Genomic DNA, 12,668 nt, shown 5'->3' with positions numbered 1-12,668 from the left:
CTACACAATGAAACTGCTATAGACAATTTTATAACTGCTACTGATAATGTCAACTGGGAGTCCGAGTTAGGTAACATAGAGGACATCAACCTAGCAGTTCAATCTTTTCTTCAAAAAACTCTTAGCCTTTATAATACCCACTGTGCTATGCTTACAAAACAAGTCACAACCAAAAGGCTTAACAATCCCTGGCTTACAAAGGGAATACTTAAATCTATTAATAAAAAACATGACCTTGAGAAAAAGTATAGGTTAGGAATTGTCTCCAAAGAATTCTCAAAGAATTACTTATTATTGCTATCTAAGATAATTAGACGAGCCAAAACTAAATACTACGAAGATAAATTTACTCAAATAAAGAGCAACATTAAACAAACTTGGAGAACAATTTCACAAATATTGGGATCAAAGAAGTCTTTAAATAACAAACCGACTCTCCTGTCTAATAACGATGGTCAGCTTTCAGCCTCTGATTCTGCTATTGAGTTCAATAGGGTCTTCTCTTCCATTGGTTCATCCCTTGCTAATGATATTCCATCTTCCAGTACTGACATTAAGGACTATCTTACAGGGAACTATCCCCAGTCTCTGTACCTAAAGCCTATTAATTCCATTGACGTCAATGAGATAATCCTTTCCCTTAAAACCAAGTCTGGTGCCCTTGAGGAGATACCAACTTTAATCTACAAAAAAGCCTCCAGATCTTTAGCCCCTGCTATTGCTTTGCTCTTCAACAAGTCACTTGAACTCCAAACCTTTCCAGATATTCTAAAAAAAGCGAGAGTAACCCCTGTCCACAAATGTGGTGATCTCACAGATGTTAACAACTACAGACCTATATCTATCCTTCCAAACTTGTCAAAAATTGTTGAAAAACTAATCTATAAGCAGCTTTACTCATATCTAGCCAAACTCAATATACTTAGCCCTTGCCAATATGGCTTCAGGCCCAAAAAAAGCACTAACGATGCACTTATTAGTATGCTTAACTCGATTCATACAGCTCTTGATAAAAATGAGTTCCCTGTTGGGTTATTTGTGGACCTGCGTAAAGCTTTCGATACTGTCAACCACCAAAACCTTCTTCTTAAATTACATCATTATGGTGTCAGAGGACACTCCCTACAATACCTCAAATCCTACCTTACTGACAGGCTCCAATGTGTTTCTGTGAATAATACAATTTCTCCCACCCTACCCATCAACATTGGTGTTCCCCAGGGCAGCATACTTGGCCCTCTCCTCTTTCTCATCTACATTAATGACCTTCCAAATGCCTCCCAACACCTCAAACCAATCCTATTTGCTGACGACACAACCTTCATTTACTCCAGTCCTGATCCCCTTGCTCTAAATGCCACAGTAAATACTGAGCTAAATAAAGTCCATCTGTGGCTAACTGCCAACAAACTCACCCTTAACATTGACAAAACTTTCTATATTCTGTTTGGCAATAAATCCTCTAATCAAATAAATCTCAAAATAAACAATACCCAAATTTGTAACAAATTAGATGGCAAATTCCTTGGCATTCTCATTGACCACAAGCTGAATTTCCAGGGACACATTCTAAACATATCAAAAAAAGTTTCAAAAACTGTGGGCATTCTTTCTAAGATCAGATATTATGTACCACGCCCTGCCCTGGTGACTCTCTATTACTCCCTTATCTATCCATATCTCAACTATGGTATTTGTGCTTGGGGCTCTACTACCCAAAATCACTTACGTCCTCTAATTACTCAACACAAAGCTGCTATTAGGACAATATCCAATTCTGGCCCCAGACATCACTCGGTACCCCAACTCAAATCCCTGAATATGTTAGACATTAAGTCACTGCACATTCTCTCATGTGTATTATACATATATAAAACGCTAAACTATAATGCCAATCCTGATCTCAAAAGCTTCATAGAAGGTTGTAACAGAACCCATGAGCATCACACCAGAAATAAATACAGTTTTGATATTCCTAGAGTGCGACTTAATCAAACTAGAAATGCTCTACAAATCAAGGGGCCCAGAATGTGGAATGACCTTCCCAACCATGTTAAAGACTGTACCTCTCTCAACCAGTTTAAGTTAAAAACGAAGCTATACCTAATAAATTCCCTGTAACCTACCTTACCCCTCTGTTGTCAACCAATGTATGTTTTTTGTTTTTTTTTGTTTTTTAAAATCAACGCTGTTTTAATGTAATTTTCTGTAATAATTTGTAATTGTATTTGTGCTGCTTTTTCAACAATGTTTCCCCCTCTTTTACCTCTATTTTTATTTGTACTCAACGCATTTTTTTCTTTTTACCCATTAGTTTTAAGCTTTAGTCAGTAGTGTTTTCTCCTGCCCGAAACGCTTTGCGTAATAGTGGCTTTAGGCATTGTATGTACTAGCTCTATCTATAAAGCCAACAAACTTTGTAAAATCTCTTTATGTATGTACCTTTGCCTAAATAAAAATTATTATTATTATTATTATTATATAGTGATTAGCCTTATAGTAATCAGGACTACGACTTTATATGACAATATTATATTATAATAATTACTAATAATTAGACAATAACTCTGTAGTTATTGTATATAATCATCTATAATTGTTCTCGTATAAAATGCTTAGTATCACAACTTTTTTTATCCATCCACAGCCTATCAACTTTTTTTTACTCCGTTTTCTTTTTTTTCCCATTCTCTTTTTTCACGTTCTCTTGCGCGCTTTTTAACTCTCTCTTCTTTCTAATTCTCTGTCACGTTCGTGTGACCATCTTGAGACAGGAGGCGTGTCGCTGAGACCTTAAACTCGATGCTTGACCTCCTAAAGTGCCCCAACGCCAAGAAACAGCCGTACTAAAATGACCTTATCGTAACAAAACAGAAAACGGGTCCGTAAGTCAATTCCGCGAGCCGCTATCATTTTCTAGTCCGACAAATAGTGCCCTTATATATATGTCAAAATGCGACGTTGTATTAGGATAATTGTGAGGAACTGACCTTCCTGCCGACCTCGTTGTTGTAGAGGTGAGTGAAGGAGATCATGTCCTTGGCTCGCTCCCGGACGTCCAGGAACTTCCGAGAGAACTGGGCGCCATATTTGGTGTTATCGTGGCACCCACTCCACTTCCACGCCATCTTGCCCTGCACCTGTACACACGGAGGGAGCAACAGGTTACTGGCTGAGAGAGAGAGAGAGAGAGAGAGAGAGAGAGAGAGAGAGAGAGAGAGAGAGAGAGAGAGAGAGAGAGAGAGAGAGAGAGAGAGAGAGAGAGAGAGAGAGAGAGAGAGAGAGAGAGAGAGAGAGAGAGAGGGAGAGAGAGAGAGAGAGAGAGAGAGAGAGAGAGAGAGAGAGAGAGAGAGAGAGAGAGAGAGAGAGAGAGGAGAGAGAGAGAGAGAGAGAGAGAGAGAGAGAGAGGGGGAGAGAGAGAGAGAGAGAGAGAGAGACAGACAGACAGACAGACAGACAGACAGACAGACAGAGAGAGAGAGACAGACAGACAGACAGACAGACAGACAGACAGACAGACAGACAGACAGACAGACAGACAGACAGAGAGAGAGAGAGAGAGAGAAGGAGAGACACAATCGATTTGAGAATGGTCCAGGACGGATCGAAACGTCGTCGTTTCGATCCGTGTGGTCTGGTTAACTTACTTTAGCCACGTTATTGTGACTCATCGCCTGCAGCGAAACAGAGACTGACAGAGACTGACAGAGACTGACAGAGAGAGATAAATGTGTATCTAGAGGCAGACTTCAGAAGAGCTGAAGCAGACGAGGAGTCACAATAACGTGGCTGATATATATTAACCAAACCACACACACTAGAAAGTGAAGGGACGACGACGTTTCGGTCCGTCCTGGACCATTCTCAAGTCGATTGAAACGTTGTGTCGTCCCTTCACTTTCGAGTGTGTGTGGTTTGGTCAACATGAGTTGAACATAACAACTCCTACTCGTAGTTTCACTAAGAACCTCAATATCGGCCCTAGTGAACCCTAGTCAACGTTGAGAGAGACATTCAGACAGACAGACAGACGTCAGACCACACACAAGAAACACACATAACAGCAACGTGAAGCGAGACACACTTAACCGGTCCATGGACCAGACAGCTTTAAAGAGCAATGATGCAACACCGCTCATCCAACTTTAGCGCCAGACACAAACACTTTAGTCACCCGTCCAGCGCCGGCCAGGGACAAAAACACTTCCATTAGTCTACCTGTCGGAAGCTCAGGTTCATTACGAACGGAATATATGAAGAATTCAACAACAATAAAATCGGATCTATTATTCAGCAATGATTAATTAATGTTGTTTGTGTTAAGCGAACAATATGTTGAATATTTTGCATAGTTAATTGGTTACTGTTATTTTAGTTGGAGAAATGTTGCATTAGTACACGTGTCTGTTGCTCTCTAGGGAACTACGGGCTCACCATAGCCCGTGCTGCATGGAACTTTTTGTTCCAAGTAGCAAATCTTAAACAACAACATTCTCTCTTGTCTTAATGCAGTCCTGTCTGTTCTTCCTGTCATATTATATGTCTTTATCCTTCCTTATTCGTTCCTGTCTGTCTGTCCTTCCAGTGTACAATCTATCACACTTTCCTGTCTAATTACACTCCTGTCTATCCTTCCTGTCATTTTGCATTCCTATCTATCCTTCCCGTCTCCCACTATGCAGGTGGACAGACATACGATGAAGTAAAGCGACAGAGCAAAACAGAGATAAACCCATTAACATTACCATCAATACTTAAACATAAATGATGATAATGCTCAATATATCATTAATGATAATACACACACGGGGGCCTCGTAGCCTGGTGGATAGCGCGCAGGACTCATAATTCTGTGGCGCGGGTTCGATTCCCGCACGAGGCAGAAACAAATGGGCAAAGTTTCTTTCACCCTAAGTGCCCCTGTTACCTTGCAGTAAATAGGTACCTGGGAGTTAGTCGGCTGTCACGGGCTGCTTCCTGGGGTGTGTGTGTGTGTGGTGTGTGTGGTGTGGGGAAAAAAAAAAAAAAAGTAGTTAGTAAACAGTTGATTGACAGTTGAGAGGCGGGCCGAAAGAGCAAAGCTCAACCCACGTAAAAACACAACTAGTAAACACACATTCGCGGTACTCCCAAGTACTCGGTCCAGCCAACTAGCGCCGCGACGCGGTCTAGCCAACGCTCCAAATTATTTGGCCCATGTCGTGGTCTAGTCGGCTAGGGCGTGTGATCACCCTAGCGAACAGGTTCGAGCCCTCTTTACGGCTCTTACGGATTTTCTCAATAATAATAATATTGCCGTTAATAACTTCCTTGTGCGTTTATGTAACATTTGGTTGTTGTAAGCTAGGCCTACTCTTCTGTTGCAAGTTAGGCCTACTCTTCTGTTGTAAGCTAGGCCTACTCTTCTGTTGCAAGCTAGGCCTACTCTTCTGTTGCAAGCTAGGCCTACTCTTCTGTTGTAAGCTAGGCCTACTCTTCTGTTGCAAGCTAGGCCTACTCTTCTGTTGTAAGCTAGGCCTACTCTTCTGTTGTAAGCTAGGCCTACTCTTCTGTTGTAAGCTAGGCCTACTCTTCTGTTGTAAGCTAGGCCTACTCTTCTGTTGTAAGCTAGGCCTACTCTTCTGTTGTAAGCTAGGCCTACTCTTCTGTTGTAAGCTAGGCCTACTCTTCTGTTGTAAGCTAGGCCTACTCTTCTGTTGTAAGTTAGGCCTACTCTTCTGTTGCAAGTTAGGCCTACTCTTCTGTTGCAAGTTAGGCCTACTCTTCTGTTGTAAGCTAGGCCTACTCTTCTGTTGTAAGCTAGGCCTACTCTTCTGTTGCAAGCTAGGCCTACTCTTCTGTTGCAAGTTAGGCCTACTCTTCTGTTGCAAGTTAGGCCTACTCTTCTGTTGCACAATCAACTCCTGTGTTATGTAACTTCTGTCCTTAAAATTGTTCATTTATCTTATGTACTTTGTACACATATTATTCAGTTCAATGTTTGTTCAAGATATGTACAAATATGTACAAATATGTACAAATATGTACACATGATATCACAGCTACATATGTGGCTGTGATATCATGTGTACATTACAGTGTCAACCTTACTGTATCATGAGCGGGAAGCCGGTCGGCCGAGCGGACAGCACGCTGGACTTGTGATCCTGTGGTCCTGGGTTCGATACCATTCGCCGGCGAGAAACAATGGGCAGAGTTTCTTTCACCCTATGCCCCCTGTTACCTAGCAGTGAAATAGGTACCTGGGTGTTAGTCAGCTGTCACGGGCTGCATGCTTCCTGGGGGTGGAGGCCTGGTCGAGGACCGGGCCGCGGGGACACTAAAAAGCTCCGAAATCATCTCAAGATAACCTCAAGATAAGATCACTCTCCAGATAATCATGTCTCGCTGTACCTGTGTATTTGCTAATACGTCTTATATTGCATGTTATGATCCCGGCGTACAAAGTACTGTGAACTGTAGCGGCTCATTTGACTCCCCTCCCAGTGGGTTAGGGGCCAGATTCACGAAAGCAGTTACGCAAGCACTTACGAACGTGTACACATCTTTCCTCAATCTTTGACGGCTTTGGTTACATTTATTAAACAGTTGACAAGCATGAAAACTTGCCAATCAACTGTTGTTATTGTTATAAACAGCCTCCTGGTGCTTCCGAGCTCATTAACTGTTTAATAATTGTAAACAAAGCCGCCAAAGATTGAGGAAAGATGGACAGGTTCGTAAGTGCTTGCGTAACTGCTTTCGTGAATCTGGCTCCCTGTTCGCTATCCTATTAGCAGTATTTTCACTGAGAAAATCAACAGAAGCCATAAAGAGGATTCGAACCTGCATACACTTGGCATTCCCAAACACACGCTTTGATCCACTTAGCCTTAGTCTTTTTAGCATTTCTGGTGTTAATGAAGGAGGAAGAGGTCTTACTAGGCCACAGGAGCAGTTGAAGAGGCGGCCAGCGGCGCAGGCGCGGGCTACGCTGTGGGTGATCCCCGCGGCTGTGATGGCATGCCCGAAGGCGCTCTCACTGTAACCTGAGGGAGAGAGAGAGAGTAGAGAGATGAAGAGTTGATGGGGGACGAGCATCCAGGGACCTTCAACTCGGAGTACAAGCCCTCTGGGAGGGCTTAATAGTTTATGTACGTTATTTTCTTATGTACCCTTCCTCTGTCTTGCCCGTCAGTGGTATTGGACCCCATTCCCGTCCCGTGAAGGCTGAGGACCCCTACCCATCCCGTGAAGGCTGTGGACCCCATCCTGTGAAGGCAGTGGACCCCTACCCATCCCGTGAAGGCAGTGGAACCCCATCCCGTGAAGGGAGGGGACCCATACCCATCCCGTGAAGGCAGTGGACCCCCATCCCGTGAAGGCAGTGGACCCCTACCCATCCCGTGAAGGCAGTGGACCCCATCCCGTGAAGGCAGTGGACCCCATCCCGTGAAGGCAGTGGACCCCCCATCTCGTGAAGGTAGTGGACCCCCATCCCGTGAAGGTAGTGGACCCCCCATCTCGTGAAGGTAGTGGACCCCCATCCTGTGAAGGTAGTGGACCCCCATCCTGGGAAGGCAGTGGACCCCCATCCCGTGAAGGCAGTGGACCCCCATCCCGTGAAGGCAGTGGACCCCCATCCCGTGAAGGCAGTGGACCCCCATCCCGTGAAGGTAGTGGACCCCCCATCTCGTGAAGGTAGTGGACCCCCATCCCGTGAAGGCAGTGGACCCCCATCCCGTGAAGGCAGTGGAACCCCATCCCGTGAAGGTAGTGGACCCCATCCCGTGAAGGTAGTGGACCCCCCATCTCGTGAAGGTAGTGGACCCCCATCCTGTGAAGGTAGTGGACCCCCATCCCGTGAAGGTAGTGGATCCCCCATCTCGTGAAGGTAGTGGACCCCCATCCCGTGAAGGCAGTGGACCCCCATCCCGTGTAGGCAGTGGACCCCCCATCCCGTGAAGGCAGTGGACCCCCATCCCGTGAAGGCAGTGGACCCCCATCCCGTGAAGGCAGTGGACCCCCATCCTGTGAAGGTAGTGGACCCCCATCCCGTGAAGGTAGTGGACCCCCCATCTCGTGAAGGTAGTGGACCCCCATCCTGTGAAGGTAGTGGACCCCCATCCTGGGAAGGCAGTGGACCCCCCATCTCGTGAAGGTAGTGGACCCCCATCCTGTGAAGGTAGTGGACCCCCATCCCGTGAAGGCAGTGGACCCCCCATCTCGTGAAGGTAGTGGACCCCCATCCTGTGAAGGTAGTGGACCCCCATCCTGGGAAGGCAGTGGACCCCCATCCCGTGAAGGCAGTGGACCCCCATCCCGTGAAGGCAGTGGACCCCCATCCCGTGAAGGTAGTGGACCCCCATCCCGTGAAGGCAGTGGACCCCCATCCTGTGAAGGTAGTGGACCCCTACCCATCCCGTGAAGGCAGTGGACCCCCATCCCGTGAAGGCAGTGGACCCCATCCCATGAAGGCAGTGGACCCCCATCCCGTGAAGGCAGTGGACCCCTACCCATCCCGTGAAGGCAGTGGACCCCATCCCGTGAAGGCAGTGGACCCCCATCCCGTGTAGGCAGTGGACCCCCATCCCGTGAAGGCAGTGGACCCCCATCCCGTGAAGGCAGTGGACCCCCATCCCGTGAAGGCAGTGGACCCCCATCCAGTGAAGGTAGTGGACCCCCATCCTGTGAAGGCAGTGGACCCCCCATCTCGTGAAGGCAGTGGACCCCCATCCCGTGAAGGCAGTGGACCCCCATCCCGTGAAGGCAGTGGACCCCCATCCTGTGAAGGTAGTGGACCCCCATCCCGTGAAGGTAGTGGACCCCCCATCTCGTGAAGGTAGTGGACCCCCATCCTGTGAAGGAAGTGGACCCCCATCCTGGGAAGGCAGTGGACCCCCATCCCGTGAAGGCAGTGGACCCCCATCCCGTGAAGGCAGTGGACCCCCATCCCGTGAAGGTAGTGGACCCCCATCCCGTGAAGGCAGTGGACCCCCATCCTGTGAAGGTAGTGGACCCCCATCCCGTGAAGGCAGTGGACCCCCCATCCCGTGAAGGCAGTGGACCCCCATCCCGTGAAGGCAGTGGACCCCCCATTCCGTGAAGGCAGTGGACCCCCATCCCGTGAAGGCAGTGGACCCCCATCCCGTGAAGGCAGTGGACCCCCATCCCGTGAAGGCAGTGGACCCCCATCCAGTGAAGGTAGTGGACCCCCATCCTGTGAAGGCAGTGGACCCCCATCTCGTGAAGGCAGTGGACCCCCATCCCGTGAAGGCAGTGGACCCCCATCCCGTGAAGGCAGTGGACCCCCATCCCGTGAAGGCAGTGGACCCCCATCCCGTGAAGGCAGTGGACCCCCATCCCGTGAAGGCAGTGGACCCCCCATTCCGTGAAGGTAGTGGACCCCCATCCTGTGAAGGCAGTGGACCCCCATCCGTGAAGGCAGTGGACCCCCATTCCGTGAAGGCAGTGGACCCCCATCCCGTGAAGGCAGTGGACCCCCATCCAGTGAAGGTAGTGGACCCCCATCCTGTGAAGGCAGTGGACCCCCCATCTCGTGAAGGCAGTGGACCCCCATCTCGTGAAGGCAGTGGACCCCCATCCCGTGAAGGCAGTGGACCCCCATCCCGTGAAGGCAGTGGACCCCATCCCGTGAAGGCAGTGGACCCCATCCCGTGAAGGCAGTGGACCCCCCATCCAGTGAAGGCAGTGGACCCCATCCCGTGAAGGCAGTGGACCCCCCATCCCGTGAAGGCAGCGGACTCCCATCCCGTGAAGGCAGTGGACCCCCCATCCCGTGAAGGCAGTGGACCCCCCATCCCGTGAAGGCAGTGGACCCCCATCCCGTGAAGGCAGGTGGACCCCCCATCCCGTGAAGGCAGTGGCCCCCTACCCATCCCGTGAAGGCAGTGGACCCCCATCCCGTGAAGGCAGTGGCCCCCTACCCATCCCGTGAAGGCAGTGGACCCCATCCCGTGAAGGCAGTGGACCCCCATCCCGTGAAGGCAGTGGACCCCATCCCGTGAATGCAGTGGACCCCCCATCCCGTGAAGGCAGCGGACTCCCCATCCCGTGAAGGCAGTGGACCCCCCATCCCGTGAAGGCAGTGGACCCCCCATCCCGTGAAGGCAGTGGACCCCCATCCCGTGAAGGCAGTGGCCCCCTACCCATCCCGTGAAGGCAGTGGACCCCCATCCCGTGAAGGCAGTGGCCCCCTACCCATCCCGTGAAGGCAGCGGACTCCCCATCCCGTGAAGGCAGTGGACCCCCATCCCGTGAAGGCAGTGGACCCCCATCCCGTGAAGGCAGTGGCCCCCTACCCATCCCGTGAAGGCAGTGGACCCCATCCCGTGAAGGCAGTGGACCCCCCATCCCGTGAAGGCAGCGGACTCCCCATCCCGTGAAGGCAGTGGACCCCCCATCCCGTGAAGGCAGTGGACCCCCCATCCCGTGAAGGCAGAGGACCCCCATCCCGTGAAGGCAGTGGACCCCCATCCCGTGAAGGCAGTGGACCCCCATCCCGTGAAGGCAGAGGACCCCCATCCCGTGAAGGCAGAGGACCCCCATCCCGTGAAGGCAGTGGACCCCCATCCCGTGAAGGCAGTGGACCCCCCATCCCGTGAAGGCAGTGGACCCCATCCCGTGAAGGCAGTGGACCCCCCATCCCGTGAAGGCAGTGGACCCCCATCCCGTGAAGGCAGTGGACCCCATCCCGTGAAGGCAGTGGACCCCCATCCCGTGAAGGCAGTGGACCCCCATCCCGTGAAGGCAGTGGACCCCATCCCGTGAAGGCAGTGGACCCCCATCCCGTGAAGGCAGTGGACCCCCATCCCGTGAAGGCAGTGGACCCCCCATTCCGTGAAGGCAGTGGACCCCCCATCCCGTGAAGGCAGTGGACCCCATCCCGTGAAGGCAGAGGACCCCATCCCGTGAAGGCAGTGGACCCCCCATCCCGTGAAGGCAGTGGACCCCCATCCCGTGAAGGCAGTGGACCCCCATCCCGTGAAGGCAGTGGACCCCCATCCCGTGAAGGCAGTAGACCCCCCATTCCGTGAAGGCAGTGGACCCCCCATCCCGTGAAGGCAGTGGACCCCATCCCGTGAAGGCAGAGGACCCCCATCCCGTGAAGGCAGTGGACCCCCCATCCCGTGAAGGCAGTGGACCCCCCATCCCGTGAAGGCAGTGGACCCCCATCCTATCAAAAGTACCCCAAGGTGTGAATAATGATGGAAAAGGTTCCAAAGGCCAATCATGGGTTCAGGACCTGACCTGCCCAGACGATTGGAACCGTCCATCTCTGAAGAATTAAGCTGTTGAGGAGAATAACATTAATTTGGAGACCCCGAACTCATCAGCTTCTGATGTATTACCGTTTAACACATTTTTATTTATGTCTTAGTTGGTAGTGGTGTTTCCTGATTGGTTGAGGTTCCAGAGGGGAATCGTAGCCATTTTCTAGACCTTGTAGACATAAGCAGAAGATCCAAGAGATCTTCTGTCTTCCAGTGTCGTAAGGTGCATTTCCCGCAGCCTTTCCTCATAACTCATGCCTCTTAGTTCTGGGACTAGTCTAGTAGCATACCTTTGGACTTTTTCCAGCTTCGTCTTGTGCTTGACAAGGTACGGGCTCCATGCTGGGGCCGCATACTCCAGGATTGGTCTTACATATGTGGTGTACAAGATTCTGAATGATTCCTTACACAGGTTCCTGAACGCTGTTCTGATGTTAGCCAGCCTCGCATATGCCGCAGACGTTATTCTCTTTATGTGGGCTTCAGGAGACAGGTTTGGTGTGATATCAACTCCTAGATCTTTCTCTCTGTCTGTTTCATTAAGTACTTCATCTCCTATTCTGTATCCTGTGTCTGGCCTCCTGTTTCCACTGCCTAGTTTCATTACCTTACATTCATTTGGGTTGAACTTTAGTAGCCACTTGTTGGACCATTCCTTCAGTTTGTCTAGGTCATCTTGTAGCCTCATATTGTCTTCCTCCATCTTAATCCTCCTCATAATTTTTGCATCATCAGCAAACATTGAGAGGAACGAATCTATACCCTCTGGGAGATCATTTACATATACCAGAAACAGTATAGGTCCAAGGACTGACTCCTGCGGGACTCCACTCGTAATGTCTCGCCAATCTGAGACCTCACCCCTCACAGTGACTCACTGTCTCCTGTTGCTTAGGTACTCCTTTATCCAATGGAGTACCTTCCCTCTCACTCCAGCCTGCATCTCCAACTTTCGCACTAGCCTCTTGTGTGGCACTGTATCAAAGGCTTTCTGACAATCCAAAAATATGTAGTCTGCCCACCCTTCTCTTTCTTGCCTTATTTTTGTTGCCTGGTCGTAGAATTCAAGTAACCCTGTGAGGCAGGACCTGCCATCCCTGAACCCATGTTGATGCTGTGTTACAAAGTTCTTTCGCTCCAGATGTTCCACTAGCTTTCTTCGCACAATCTTCTCCATCAGCTTGCATGGTATGCAGGTTAGGGACACTAAGTGTGTGTGTGTGTGTGTCTGTGTGTGCGTGTGTGTGTGTGTGTGTGTGTGTGCGAGCGTGCGTGCGAGGCAGGAGGAGTGGGTGGTCCACAGGGCCTCCTGTCACCCACAATGACGGACTAACAAAGGTCCAAGTTTGTCATTCATAAAGGTGATAGAGGTGGCCAGGGGGCCGGGTTCCAGCG

General features: G+C 50.0%; 1 protein-coding gene across 1 annotated transcript in view; it reads right to left on the bottom strand.

Moving 5' to 3' along the window:
* Positions 1-12,668, bottom strand: part of LOC123760882 (protein Wnt-4) — a 100,422-nt gene that overhangs the window by 2,478 nt on the left and 85,276 nt on the right. The window contains exons 4-5 of the mRNA XM_069329414.1: positions 6,922-7,028; positions 2,991-3,140 (exon numbers count right to left, since the gene is read on the bottom strand). Of these exons, the coding sequence (XP_069185515.1) occupies positions 2,991-3,140; positions 6,922-7,028 (257 nt within the window). The remainder of the gene's footprint in view (positions 1-2,990; positions 3,141-6,921; positions 7,029-12,668) is intronic.

This window comes from Procambarus clarkii, chromosome 3 (assembly GCF_040958095.1).
Source record: "Procambarus clarkii isolate CNS0578487 chromosome 3, FALCON_Pclarkii_2.0, whole genome shotgun sequence".
In the NCBI taxonomy this organism is placed as follows: domain Eukaryota; kingdom Metazoa; phylum Arthropoda; class Malacostraca; order Decapoda; family Cambaridae; genus Procambarus; species Procambarus clarkii.
The sequence above is the reverse complement of the archived record's forward strand: the minus strand, read 5'-3'. Positions and strand labels throughout refer to the sequence as shown.